This window comes from Echinops telfairi, unplaced genomic scaffold (genome assembly GCF_000313985.2).
Source record: "Echinops telfairi isolate 266 unplaced genomic scaffold, ASM31398v2 ScPeMD7_7457;HRSCAF=8495, whole genome shotgun sequence".
NCBI lineage: Eukaryota > Metazoa > Chordata > Mammalia > Afrosoricida > Tenrecidae > Echinops > Echinops telfairi.
In genome coordinates this window covers 16,123,272-16,138,111 of record NW_022111357.1, presented here as the reverse complement: position 1 = coordinate 16,138,111, position 14,840 = coordinate 16,123,272, and the positions used below count along the sequence as shown (strand labels likewise).

The 14,840-nt window shown below is 54.4% G+C and overlaps 1 protein-coding gene across 1 annotated transcript in view; it reads left to right on the top strand.

The window, feature by feature from the left end:
* Positions 1–3,596: 3,596 nt before the first annotated feature.
* The window catches only part of OPRD1 (opioid receptor delta 1), a 37,512-nt gene continuing 26,268 nt past the window's right edge, over positions 3,597–14,840 (top strand). Inside the window, exon 1 of the mRNA XM_004705049.3 lies at positions 3,597–3,823. Coding sequence (XP_004705106.1) covers positions 3,597–3,823 — 227 coding nt within the window. The remainder of the gene's footprint in view (positions 3,824–14,840) is intronic.

The window sequence follows — 14,840 nt, the reverse complement described above, 5'->3', positions numbered from 1 at the left end:
ACTGGTGAACCACATAGCTATCCTGTAGCTCTTTAATATTTCCTCCCCTTACTATGATGGTTTTCATTTGCTTGACCTCATTAATCATGTTACATTTGCATATGTTCATTTGTATGTTTAAGATCATTCTCAGTACATGAAAGTCAGGATAGATAACTCTTCAGAAACAGAAACAGGAGTAACGATTCCCTGAGGGTACGGGAAGAGGGGGGTGAAGGGAGAAATGGGGAGCTGATAGCACTGATGACTGTATAATCCCACTCGATGGGATGGAACACCAGAAATGTATGTGAATGGATGTATTGGAGTGTGTAAGATATGGCAATAAAACGTTTCCTTTTTAAAAAAAAGAAGAAATACAGAGTCATTATAACAAAAAGAACTAGTCACATTCAACCATTTCAAGAGGTAGCATATGATCAAGAACCGATGGTGTTGAAGGAAGAAGTCCGATATGCACTGAAGGCGTTAATAAAAACAAGACCCCAGGAGTTGACGGAAGACGCACTGAAACGTCTCAAGAAGCTGCTGAAGCACTGGAAGCACTCACTCGTCTCTATCAGGGAATTGTGAGCTAGCCATCTGGCCAACTGACTGGAAGAAAGCTATATTTATCCTCATTCCAAAGAAAGGTGCTCTCACAGAATGCACACATTCTCCAACACTATTCTTATTATCATATGCAAGTCAAATTTGGCTGCAGATCGTCCCACAACGATTGCAGCAGTGCATTGGAAAGGAGCTGCCGGAGGTCCAGGTGAGATTCAGGAGAGGATCTGGAACAAAGGATATCATGGCTGGTGCCATATGGGTCTTGGTTCAAAGCAAAGCATGAAAAAAAGTGTACTTTTGTATTAATTATGCAAAGGCCCTCAGCCATGTGGATTATAACCAACTGTGGATAACATTGAGCAGAACTGGAATTCAGAACATTTCATTTTGCTCATGAGGAATGAGCACATGGATCAAGGGGCAGCCATTCATATAAAATAAGGACGTATTGCAAGGTTTAAAATTAGGAAAGGTGTGCATCAGGGTGGTCTCCTCTCACCAGACTTACGCAATGTGTGCTGAGAAGCTGGTCTATGTGCAAAAGAACACAGCATAGGGCTGGGAGGCAGGCTTATCAATAACCTATGATATGCAGGCGACACAACCTTGCTTGCTGAAAGCCAGGAGGACTTAAAGCACTTGCTGATGAAGATCAAGAATCGTGCCATCAATAGGAATTACAGCTCAAACAAAAATTCACACAACTGGACCAAGAGGGAACATAGCATCATTATAAATGGAGAAAAGATTGAAGTTGTCAAGGATCTTATCTTGCTTGGATGTACAATCAATGTTCGGGGGAGCAGCAATTGACATCATGTGACGCATTGCATTGAGTAAATCTGGTGCACAAAATCTCTTTAAAGGGTTGAAAAGCGACTTCTCTCTGACTCTGAGCTCCTTACTGCTCACTCCCTGGTCACTCCCCTCTCCCTTGTTCCCTTCCTCTCCTTCCCTTCCCCCTCTCTCCACGTGGACCACCAAGCTGGGCTGAGAATGAAACATTGCCTGTTCCCGCACCACTCAAAATTGTTGTCATGTTTGAGCTCTGTTGCTGCTACGACGTCAATCCATTTTGCTGACGGTCTTCCTCTCCTTTGCTGCCCTTCTGCTTTAGCAAGGAGGATGCCCTTCTCCAGGGAGTGCCTTCAAATTACAAGACATCCAAGGTTCATGTGTGTCCTTTAAGAAGACATGATGGCACAATGGTTAAGCACTCAGCTGCTAACTCAGTTGTTTTTATTATTCCTCTTCTACATCATTGAAAGTGTCAATTGTCCACATACAACCCAGCCTCCTGCCTACCCTGAACCACTACATCAGAATGTCATGGAAATAGCAAAACATACTGGTACACAGGAAAGCCAAAATTAAACAACACAAGAAAGTCAGCAATATGCAAATTCAAGTGAATATTCTGAAAAAAAAAAAAGGGTTGAAAAGCAAGGATGTCACTTTGAAGGCTAAGGTGGGCCTGACCGAAGGCACGGTGTTTTCAATCACCCCATGTGCGTGTGAACGTTGGACAATGAGTAAGGAAGACGGAAGAAGAATTGATGCTCTGGAATTATGGGTGGAGAAGAATACAGTCTTGGGAGAAGCACAGCCAGAATGATCCTTAGAAGCACGGGTGGGAGTCCTTGCCTCACATAGTTTGGCCATGTTATCGGAAGAGGCCAGTCCCTGGAGAAGGACATCATGCTTGCTAAGGGAGAGGGGCAGTGAAAAAGAGGAAGACCATTGGCGAGAGATTGTGGCTGCAACAATGGCCTCAAACATGGCAATTGTGAGCTTGACACAACACCGGGTGGTGTTCCACAGAGTGGCTATGAGTCAGACTGACGCTGCGCCTGGCAACTAACACACTGTGATTTGAAAACCGCTCTCTGTCACTGTCAGGAGAGTCCTCTCTCTGCCTGGCCTTTATGCACCAACGGACCCCCAGTCGTACTTGGTTCTTATTTTAAAGCAAGCCTCCGAGTGGATTCTGACCAACAGGGACCCTATAGCAGAAAGCTGGACAGCTCCACGTGGCATCTGAGGATGTCGTTTTACAGGAGCTGACCGCTGCTGCTGTCTCTAGGGAAGGTTGCTGGCGGGGCCCAACTGTTGCCGTCCACGGCTTAACCCTTTTAAACCAGGGATCATTTGGCTTTTTACATGAGACATTTAGAAAATCTTTGTTGAACGAATGAATGGGGTTCAAGAAACACATAGATCATATGGATGATTTATAAATAGCTCCGGTGGTGCTCGACTGCTGATCAAAAGGGTTGGCGCCCACCACCCTCCTCTTTGGGAGCAGGAGGTGGCAGTGGGCTTCTGTAAAGATGACAGCTTTGGAAACCCTCTGGGACAGTTGCACGCTGCCCTTTTAGGGGTCGCTATGAGTCAGAACGGATTTGGCGGGGCACAACAATTGCCTGTTGGCATGAGCTTACAACCATGCAGTGCATCCTTTTATTGAATCTCCCCAACAGCCTTCTGAGGGAGGTGGTGCGATTATCTTCGTTTTAGAGGTGAGAAAGCGCAGTTGAGGTTAAATGACTTACTCAAGGTCACTGCGCGTTAATGCAGCGCCAAGAGGTGGGATTCACCTTCAGATCCCTTGGATACTAAGCCGCAAATGGGTGGGGAGATGACTCCAGGCTGGAGTGGGTGCGCATCCAGGCTCCAGGGGGGCGGAGCAGCTTGGGGAGAGAGTCGAGGGCTGCTTGGGCCAGCTCAGAGCTGGGGGTGCAGCGCCCTCCCCCGGTGGTGGGCGCAGAGTGGCTCCGGCCTCCGGGCCACGTGGTGCGCGCGGCGGGCGCGTCTGAGGCGCCCGCAGCGGTTCCCGGCTCAGAGCGCTCGGGCGAGCGGAGCCGGCGGGCGCCGGGGACCGGGCCGGGGCGGGCGGCGAGGCGGCTGGGGAGGCGCGGAGCCAGCGGAACGGCCGGGACGCTGCAGCTGGCGGTGTCGGTGCCGCGCCTCGACCTTTGGCGCGCCGAGTCCCTGCGCCCTGGGCGCACGGTGGGGAGGGACGCGGCGCCGGCCGCCAGGCCGCGATGGAGCCGGCCCCCACGGCCGATGCCGAGCTGCAGCCCCCGCTCCTCGCCAATGGGTCGGACGCCTTCCCCAGCGCCTTCCCGAGTGAGGTTGCCAATGCGTCCGGGTCGCCGGGCGCACGGAGCGCCTCGTCTCTCGCCCTGGCCATCGCCATCACCGCACTCTACTCAGTTGTGTGCGCCGTAGGGCTGCTGGGCAACGTACTCGTCATGTTCGGCATCGTGCGGTGAGTCCCTGTGCGCTGGCGACGCGGGACTGGGCACCCGGGGGGCCATGGAAACTCTGACGCTGGGCCGGTAGGGAGGCCACTGCCCCTGAGCAGTGGACGCTGGTGTGTGTGTGTGTGTGTGTGTGTGTGTGTGTGTGTGTGTGTGTGTGTGTGTGTGAGAGAGAGAGAGAGAGAGTTTAACCAAATGACATTTGATTATCCGTGGCGTCCTCTTGTTTCTGTAGCAGGTAACTCGGACATTTTGGCGGCAGTTGATGTCTGTCACAGTTTTGAGTGGGTGATTCTGTTTGTGACAGCACCCACAGAGCTAGACCTCTGATACCTCCCAGAGGTGGGCGGAGATGTTCTTGGGCGCCACTGGGGAGACAGATGGGTGTGTGTGCACTGTATCTATGGGGAGACAGGGGTGTGTTTGTGGGGGCACTTACTGAGTCACATCTGTTGGGGTCCCTGTGTTGGTATGTTTGTCACAAACTGTCATTTTGTGATTCTGTGTGTTTGAGAATATGACAGTGTGATTGTGTGGAGGGGCCTGGGCGCTGGTGTTGGCATACCAGTGTGTCTGTGCCTGGAGAGACTGCAGCCCTGGGCTCTGGGGCTTCAGTAAGCTCCCTGCTCCTTCCTCCAGTGGCTAGACTGCTCGTCAGGATGTCCAGTCGTGTGCCAGAGTCCCCAGGAGGCCTCGGGTCCTCCTCATAAATGCACCTCCTGCTTTCTCCTCTCCTTCCCCAAAGGTCTTTTCTTCCTTCAAGGGCAGCAGTGATTGATCTGGTCACGTTCACCCAGGAAGCAAGGTAGTCTTTCTGTGTCTACGTGCAACTGGGGACCTGCCCAGAGTGTCTCAAACATCGTCAGTGTAACCCTTCCGACCTAACTCCCCCAGCTCCCATGCAGACAAAAAGGTGGAGGGTAAACGGCTATCCTTAAAACAGCAAAGATGCTCTGTTCCTTCCTACTCATGGGAAGTGGGTCACCTGTGCTGGTTGACCAAGAGCACAGCCCTAAACCTGTCTGAGCTGTAGTGTCACCAGGCAGGGCAGATGGGAGAGCACGGATTCAGAAGCTGAAGATAGGAACTGTGGTTTCTGCCCCATCACTGAAGCTCATCCTGCCAGAGGGGGCTGGGGGGCGGAGGGAGGAGAGAGAGAGAGAAACTCGTTGCCTCTCCTCCCCTGCCTCAGTTTCCCTGTCTGAAGATTACAGACCCGATCTCCTCTGTTGGAAAGTATGAATTCCGGTGTCTGGGGCTGCTGCCAGGCAGTGTGGTGTGCTGGCGCGCTGGACCAGGGGTAGGAGTGTGGGTGGGGAGCTTTGGCATCGATAGCAACATCTCCCAAGGAAGAGTGGAGGGCACCTGAACTTCCTGTGCTTTCAGTGACCTGCGCAGTAGGAAAATGCTCCCAAGCACAGGCAGGAGGGAACCCACTTTGTGCAGTTGTTAGTGAGTCTCCCCACGTCACTTCCTAAAAGCGGGGCCGACCTGCCTGTGAATCCTAGGTGCACTGTGATTTGGGCTTTCATTTCCCCACCGATCGCACCTACAGTAAGGATGGCACTGCACCCGCGAGGTTGCTGTGAAGTACCCGTGAGAGGGCATTGGTAAGGTAGCTGGCCTGGTGCCTCGCCTGTCTGTATGACAAGGAGGAGGAGTTTTCCAGATTCTGCAGAAGGAAAAGTGAGGGAGGCACTTGAGCTAAGATGGGCCCGACAATCGTTGGAGAGTTCCAGGTTCCCAGCAGAGGCTAACACCCCACCCCCGCCCCGCCCCGCCTCCTGGGGTGGATAACGTGGGGAAAGCTGAATATCGAGTTTGTTCAGTCTCGTTCTCTGCTCCTTCCCCAGAGCCATCTAGGTGGTGGGCTGATGGGCTAATGCGCAGAGCTCCCCACCCACTGAGCGAGGGGTGGGCCTGTCCCTTAGGAGAGTCCGCTCCAAGGAGGCCCTGGGCTTAGCCTGCCAGGGCTGCTCCCACCCACCTTTCCCAAACCACATTTTCAGATGCACCTTGTGTGTGATGTAGCTGGTCTTCAACGGTCCCATGTGGCTGATGGCCAGCCATCAATGTGACAACCGTGTCTCTGGATCTGAAGGTTTTACCAACAACCCTGTGGGTTCGGCATTAGAATCATCATCATCATCATCATCCTCCTCCTCCTCATCATCATCACCACCTTCCACCCCCATTTGGCAGATGAGGACGCTGCGGCTCAGAGAGGCAGGTGACTTGTTCTCCAAAGGTCGCCAGCTGGACCTGGAGCTGGAACTGTAGCCTGGTGAGTCTCAGTCCAGGACGTTTTGCAGAGCTGCCCGGTGTAGGGGGTGGTCAGAGCCTAGCATGGCAGACCAGACGCAAACCGACTGTCATCGAGTCCGTTCTGGCTCATGGTGACGCTATAGGACAGAGGAGGGTCTTTGAATCTGTCAATCTTTACAGGAGCAGACAGCCTCCTCTTTCTCCCATGGAGCAGCTGATGGGCTTGACCCACCAACCTTGCAATTAGCAGCCCAACTGATAAGCCTCTCTGCCACCAGGGTTCCTTGGCATGGAAGAAGTGAGAACCTCTCCTCTTGTTCCAGAATCTTCAGGGAATGATGAAGTAATAGGATCCTGCCTGTTACTTATTGCACAATCTCAGGCTGCTGCCCTGGAGGAAGGCGAATGCTGGCACTGGCACTTGGTCCCTCTGCCTGAAGAGGGAGGCTGAGGACAGGGCGAGGCCTGGGCATGGCTGCTGCAGAAAGCCCAGGAGAGGGCCGTCTAGGCTGGAGACAAGCCCTCCAGGGCTCCTCAGACTCTGAACAATCTGTTTCCCCGACACCTGGTGGATGGGTATGCTGACTGACTGCAGCCCAGCCCCTTGAAGTTTAGGCATTACGGGGCCGGAAGCTTTACAAGAGAAACGTCAGAGGAGGCTGGAGCAGGAAGGCAGCTGGGCAAAGCGGAAGCGCAGAAGCCAGACACATGTGAGCTCGAAGCCATTCCTGGCTGTGTCACTGGGCTAGTTGATGTCACCTCCTTCTCTGTGCAGCGGGAATGGCAATCCGGCAGCCAGGGTGGTGGGGAGGATTAAATGAGATGATGTATGAGATCTTTTAGACCCCAAACCCTTTGAGAACTGGGGAGGGGTGGAGGTGGGAAAAGGGGAGTTGTCTCTGTGTGAAGGAATGGGAGAACATGTATTCAAGGAAACTCCATGCATGTCGATGCTGCAGCTGAGAGCAGTGGTGAAGGGGGAGAAAAAGCACTACCCCTGCCCTTGTGGAGCTGACAGTGTGGTGGGAGACACAGACACCGGCGCTATCCCTGCCCGTGAGCCGATCCGGACTCACTGTGACCCTCCCTGGAGTGTCAGACTCGATGGGAGCCGCATCTTTCCTCTACAGAGCAGCTGGGGGTTTGGAGCACTGACCTTGAGGTGCACAGCCCAGTGCCTAACCCACAGCGCCACCACAATCGACCAGCTAGTCATCGATACCCTTAAATTTGCCACAGGGGACTGTGGAAGGGAATCTGTGGGGGCTTTGGGAGCCCATGGTGGTCCCACCTGGCCAGGGCGTTTCGGGGAAGGCCTCGGTGCAGCTGCCCGTGCCCCTCCCAGGCGCTCCTGAGAAGCCCACTCATCCCCTAGATGCAGGGCCCTTAGGGAGTCATGCTCTTAGCAAACAGTCCTTCTTTCCTGGCAACGAGGCTTCTGTGAAATGGGAGCAGGAATGTTCAGGTTTCTGGCCCCCGGGGCAGGGCATCCCTCACCACTCCCGCAATGTGAGTCTGCCAGGCCAGCATGGGGACTCCGTGCAGGCCTCGGGGATGCCCTGGTCTTCAGAGTGGAGGCAGCACACACACACACACACACACACACACACACACACAGAGTCCCCCCCTCCCAAACGGGGCTGCAGTTCAAAGAATCTCCTTTGAGGGTCCAGGGCATCCTGGGCAGGGTGGAGTGTGCAGGGCTTAGCCAACCTGTCACTTGTAGAAGGTGAGCCCATTTCCCCTCTCTGTGCCCAGAAGTTCCTGATGTGCCCGCTCCCACAATCTGCACATTTTGCTGTTGCTCCGTCCTGCCTCCTCTGGCTCTTTGCCCTGTGTGGTATGCTGGCTCCCCTCGTCTGTTCACATGGTCTCTGTGCCTCCAGCTTTCATTGTGAAATATATGATAGTGGTTTCTCTCTCATAGGCCCTGTATAGTGGGTTAGGCATTTGGCTGCTAACTGTAAGCCCAAGGGTTCAAACCCACCAGTCACAATGAGGCTGATAGCTCCTGTAAAGATTTAGCCTTGGAAACTGTACAAGGTCACTTAAAATTCACTGTCATCGAGTTGATTACAATTCAGTCATGAGTCCAGCATTATAGGACAGGAAAGAACTGCCCCTGTGGATTTCCGAGATTGTAGCTTTTTATAGGAGTAGAAAGCCTCATCTTTCTTCCTCAAAGAGGCTGGTGGTTTTGAACTGCTGACCTTGTGGTTAGCAGCCCAGTGCGCCCATTATGAGTTGGAAGTGACAGCAGTGGGCTTGGTTTCTCATAGGGACCTGGGACTTTTGTCCTGAAGATAGCTATAAGACAAGAATAAGACGATGTTAATAAGGTTACCAGAGGGTGGGGGGAAGGTGGGGATGTTGGATGCTGGACTGGTAGCAGGGGCCGGAATGGGCTCACCGTGAATGAGGGGCTCTGGTTGTGCCCCTCTATCTACTACCCGGTGCCAGGGCTGCAGGGGAAGGTCCTCAGGTGTCATCTCTGCAGACCTGGCAGGTCTGAGTAGCTGTTGGAGGCCCAGAGGGAGCTCCCTGGCTTTCTTGTCTGCTGTCTTGCCCAGGTTGGGGTCTTGACCAGGGTCGCTAGGCCAGGAGAGGCGCCAGTGAGGCCACAGGGCTGAGGTGGAGGCCCCAGCTGGAGGTCTGGCTTCAGCCCCAGCTCTGGCCCATCCTAGCGGTGGGACTTTGGACAGTTTAATTTCTCTGAGCCGCATCCTCTACTCAGTAACACTGGAAGGATGGTGATGGGTTATTGGGAGGATGACACGAAATGAAGGCCCTGGGTGCATGTGCTTGCCCCGAGCTATGCCTGTTGAAACGATTGTCTGTGTTTCCCACCCTGCGCCCTTTCCCACTTTCGGCATCGGCTGTGCGTTCCCTCGGTCATCCAGCTGGAGCTGACTCTCGGATGGCTGTCCAGTCTCCAGCCCCTATGCCTGCGGGGCCCTGTAGCACCCCCTGGTGGTGTGCAAGGGAAATGGCAACCTCCTGCACTGGGCGTTCCTGGGGGGCCCTCCCAGACTGGGCTGTGGCTAGGGGGTGGTCCCGGATGTTTCCCTAGGGTTGCCCAGGAAGGGGCACCGACCAGGAGCTGGTCCCATGGAGAGGGGGAGGCAGAGCATTCCAGGCTGAAGAACAGTGTGAGCAAAGAGTGGGTGTGGCTGAGCCTGAGTGGCAGAGGGCAGGAGGCTGCTGTGTCTGGGGCCCTACTCGCCATGGTCTCCTGGTGTGTGCTGAGCCCTGGTGGACCCTGTGGAGACAGGGATGAAGTCAGTGACTTAGTCCCTGCTTCCCAAAATTCCTGGGGACTGCAAATGTCAGAGGGACTCGGGCCCAGGAAGTTGGAGGCATGTTCCGTGTGGGGTGCATGGAGAGGGAGGGATGGGAAGAGGCCTGGCCAGGGGCCCAAGGCCACCCTGAGGCTGGGACTGGGAGTCTGGGTGGCCTGAGCCAAACCCAGCTGGTCCTTGGGCAGTGAGGCTGGCCAGTTGGGGAATAAGCACACATTGGGTCTCAGGCCCAGGGGAGGAGGACTTTGCAGCTATAGTGAGGATGGTGCCCAGGAGGGTGGGTTTGGTGTAGGTGTGTCGAGCGGATTGGATCCAGAGGGGCACAGTATGAGGACCCCAGAGAGGCTAGCTCGAGCAGTGAAAGAGAGCATGTGACCTTGGCTATGTCACTGAAACACTGACTTCACTTGTCCGCTTCCTAAAACGTCCTGTCAAGGATGCAGGGAGGCCGAGGGCAAGGAGAGCAAGCAGCAGCCCTGGCTGGGGTTCCCGTCAGCCTCCTGGCTTTGCTGCAGTCTGCGCTTCCCAGGCTGGACTCGCTCGGGGGTGACTCACGCACACTCGGATGGAGGAGGACACGGAGGAGCCTTTCCCTGCGTCCAGTCCCAGAGGCTTTGCTAAGCTGCACAGCAAGCCCACCACCAAGGGGAAGCAATTATAGCCCTAGACCCAGCTTCCTCCTTCAACTAGATGGACACCACCCTCTCCAATCAAAGAGGAGATGTGGACAAGAGAAACTTAGGTCCAGAAAACTAGTGGGGAGGGGCCCAAACTAGGACCATGGAGTCCATACCAACTTGGAAGGTGACTGCCACACCTGGGAAGAAGAGAGCAGGTGCCTCTCACAGCAAGGAGGGGCAGAGTCAGGGCAGATTCAGACCCAGGCCACATCCACTGTACCAATGCTGTATGTGAGCCTTCCTTCTAGAAGCCAGGAACAGGCCCGGCTGGGGGAGGGGGCAGCTGGTGGTCTGCAGGCCCCTGTAGGTGAGCCTCTGTGCCACTACCTGGGGTTGACAGCCCGAGTGTCACTGCCAGACTGACCTAGGAGCCAGTCCCAGCCGGGCCCTTTACTAAGAGCGTGAGCTTGGCCGCTGCTTATGCAACCCCTAGGAGCCTCAGTTTCCCTCTCTGTCAAATGGGAATAATGGCAGGAGCGCCAGGGTGGTAATGAAGAGTTCGCCGCGTGCTAAGGGCTTCAGCCAGACTGTAGTGTTTGGTAAGGATTCAAGAAACCTTTCTTTTATTATGACTATTTAGATGAGTGAGATTTCTCATTCATTCGATCGACATTTATTAAACCCCAGAGGATAAAAGTGGAATTATTGGATGGATGCTTCAGGGAAATTTTACTTTTATTACCGCAATACTGGAAATTTTCTTTCATAATCAAGGCAGCACGGTGATGACTTTAGAAAGGAGGGCGATGTTTAAGCAGAGACAAATAGCACCCGGGACCCAACACCGAAGAGGAGAACCTTCCCCCCCCCCCCGTGTTTCTGTCCGCCTCCTTTTCTGGCGCTCTGCCTGTGAGCGTTTGTTTGTTTCAATTAAATCAGGGTACTGTTAGCTGTATCTTATAAGACACTCTTTCATGTAGGGGGCCTGGTGATGTCGTGGGTCATTCGCTGGGCTGCCAACCTCAGAGCCAGCAGGTCGAACGCACCAGCTGCCCCACGGGAAAGGGGTGAGGCTCTCTATCCCATACAGAGTGACAGTCTCAGACACCCACGGGCCGGTTCCGCCTGGCCTAGGGTTCCACCCTGGACAGCCAGTTGTTGGTTTGTTTTTTAAATACCTGAACCATAAATCTTAAGTGTGTTCTCAAGTCATCAAAACTCCCTCGAAAGCCTCCTTTCGACAGCCGCCGCGGGGTGTGAGGGGGGGGGGTTGCTTCTGCTATTTCCACTGAAATCATATAGATGCCAATAATGAGATGCTGATCCGCATCAAGCTTCTGCTACACTGTAGAACACAGGTGTGTGTGCACATCCCTCAACAGGAGCTCTCGGGGAGTTGGCAACACCCCCAAATCTCTAAGACGACAAGGTCGCTTTGTAATGTAGACAATCTCCCACCCTGAAAAGTGTGCCAGGCGCTGGGCAGGAGACCCGGGGGAAGAAAAGCTAAGCACAGCACGGACAGCCCTTCCACCATGGCCGAGGGCTGTGATCTCCGAAGCGCCTTCCCCCTTCCCTGGCAGACACCGGGACTTTGAAAAGAAGGGGTCTGTGTGAGGGCGAGCCATGATTTCATTAACCCCCGAGGTCTGGGACCTCAAAATCAAATTGGCTACCCAAGAACATCATAACACACACACAGGAAGAGGAGTCATCGCAGGGGAAGAGCAGAAAGCCTGGCTCAAATTAGCAATTTATAGTCGGGCTGGGGCGGGGGCTTCTGGGCTCTGTTCTATTGATTTATCGCTCCCGGTGCAGCTGCAGAAACCGACAGCTTTGTCTCTGCCGGGAGAGCGTGTGCGAAAGAGGCTGGTCTTCCAGAGCGTTCTGAGAAAAGGGAAAGGAGTGCAAGTTCAGAGAGCTGGGAGGTGAAGGAGGTCTGGTCGGGTGCTGCCCCTCTGGGCTGAGTTGTTACGCTACACCTGGCCCTCTGCTGGGAAGTGTAGGGTCACTCACTGCCCCTCATCCTCACAGAATTCACCGCGGGTGCACGCTCCATTTTACAGCACGCTCCATTTTACAGACGAGGAAGCTCGAGGCTCAACGGAGCGATGCACCGTATTTACTCGAGTCTCTACGGTAACTTGGTAACTTGCCCCGAGTCTGAGGGCCAGGTGTGGACCTCAGGTTATTCTGACCCCACCGCCCATGCCCTCCAGCATTGCCACGTCCTCTGCCAGCCGTAGATCAAGTTCAGCCCTTCTGATCTACATATCAGGAAATCCAGGCCGGGAGAGGGGGTCTTTTGGACCCCTCTTTAGTGGCTGGCGCAGGACTAGAGCCAGCTCTCCTGAGCCCTGGCGCCCCATCTCTCTTTCTATCCCTGTCCATGCCTGTGGCTTACAGAGAAGCGACGGTGGCCTGGAAATCGTTGTGTCTGCAATGTTAAGAAGTGGATTCTTGTGCGGGGTAGCCTGGCCACAGGGCCACGGACAATATCTCACAGGCCCAAAGAACCCCAAGTCCCCTGGGCAGGGCCAGCAGCTGAGGAGGCCGCAGAGGTGGACAGACATGGCGTCCAACGCAGGTGTACTGTTCGCTGGCTGTCCACCGGGGCCCACTCTCTGAGATGGTGTTTTCATCTGTGAAATGGGGACGACAGAAAACACTTGCCTCACAAGGTTGGGGGAGACATTCAGCAGGTATTTACTGACTCCCTACCCTCATCCCCACCCCCAGGTACCAGTTCTAGGTGCTGGGGGTGCACTAGTGACTGAGGCACGGTCCCTGCCCTCAGGGGGCTGACATTCTGGTGGGAGGAAAAGAGAGACTTAACTCAAAGAGAGACAAGGCCATTGGTTTCGGAAGCGGGGGTTCCAGGGTGGTGCGAACAGTTAGCATGCTCAGCTGTTGACCAAAAGATTGGCAGAGGTGCCTCGGAAGAAAGGCCTGGCAGTTGACATCCCCCAAATCAGCTGGTGAAAACCTGGTGGAACGCGGGTCTGTTTTGATTCAGGCGAGGTTGCCGTGAGTTGACAGGGTGGCAGCTTCTTTGAAAAGCTAGGCGGTGAAGTAAACCAAGCCATCTGGGAGCTAGAGAGTGGCAGGCCCACCATTGTAGGTGGGTGATCAGGGAGGAGAGACCTTTGAGCAGAGGCCGCTTGCTGTGAGGAAGAGTGTTTCAGGCTGAGGGAAAGGCAAGGGCAGAGGTTAGAGAGATGGTACACGGGTGACCTTTGTACAGGGTCTGGCCACCGTCGGAAGCCGATGTTGGTGATGAGGATGTCTTCTGGCTGGTTGCTCAGCGCTCTGGAACCAGGGACAGGGCCAAGGGGGGGAGGCTGCTGTTTGGGGCCAGGCCGCCTCCAGATGCCCAGGCAGGACAGCTGGAGATCATCCGTTTCCCTTGGTTACAAAAACCCATCCTTTCTGGGTGCTAGAAAATGCCCCACATCTAGTGATTTTCCATTCCTTCCTGGTGGGAGTGCGTGGACCCCAGCATGTGGTCAGAGAGCTGTTCTGAGGGAGGCTGAGCGCCACAAGGTACCCTTTCCATCTGCCCAAACCTTGCCACCCCAGGTCAGAGAGTTGTGTTAGTGGCTCATACCATTGGAGAAGCAGGTGAAGTCCAATCTGGTTCAAGTCGGTGGGTCAGATGGTAAGCCGGAGACTTTTCTTTAGTTGTAGCTGCAGAGGCTGGTGAACCTGGAGGCAAGAAGATGGCGCAGGAAGACCGTGGCTGGAGGATACAGAGACAGAGGAGTCCAGGAGGGCCACTGGCGCAAGTCCAAAGAACTGGAGGTCAAGGAGCCAGATGCAGGGTCCAGACCAGCAAGAAGTGAGGTCGTTTTCTACAGCATCTAGTTATACATATGGAGGGGACCCCATCCCCGAGCCTGTGACGTGTGATTTCCCTGAATCTTCCCACGACTGCTTGGCCGCTCGCAGCTGAGCTCATCCTAGAGTTGTTCACACGATGCTTGGTGTCACCTTGAGGGAGGCCCCAGTCATCAGACTGCTGAGATCCAGGCCGAGCCAAGTTGACACAAAACCCAGTGATCACAAGGGTCCAACAGCAAAGCCTGGCGCATTAACCGGACGGCACAGAACACCACAACGAACGGCTGCCCTTTCTGGAGTGCTGACAAGGTGGCCCGCTCTGTGCCAAGTGCCTCATGTCTGTGATCTCATTTCATTCTCTCAACTTTGTGAGGTTGGAACCCTATGTCTCCTCATTTGCCAGATGGGAAACTGTGTCTCAGAGACGATGATTCACTCAGACCTGATTGGAAGGCGATGTTTGTTTGCTTTTTTGAAACAGGCCATGAAGTCAAGTACATCATTGAGGGGCTAGACAGTGGCTGGCTGCTGGGGTCACGGTTGGCCGGTCACAGAATCAGCAGCCATTGCACGGAGGCCCCAAGGTGCAGCGTCCATGAGGAAAGTGGAGCCCCTGGTGCCCTCTGGCTCTCTCTGTGGAGAAACATGTTCATGAAGCCAGGCGTTGGGAGGGGCCAAGGGCCAAGGTGGGCTTAATTATGATTAACATAAGAAAATGTTCAGGAAACCCAGTGAAAGTGAACCCCTGTTGCGTGCCAGGCAGAGAGAGAGTGTGTAAGTGGGATAGGGCCCGGAGGTGGCAGATCTGGGTTTTCTGGACCATCTGACTTCGGATCTTTAGGCAACGATTCAACCAGCCCTGCCAGTGTACTGAACCCCAGTCCACACTGTGGACACAGAAGCGCAGGTAAACCTTCCGGTTGGTGAAAGACATTGATGCATGGGAGCGTGATGTGTCCTTTGGGACACAGGAGCCCCACCTTGAAGGCCTTCCCAGAGGT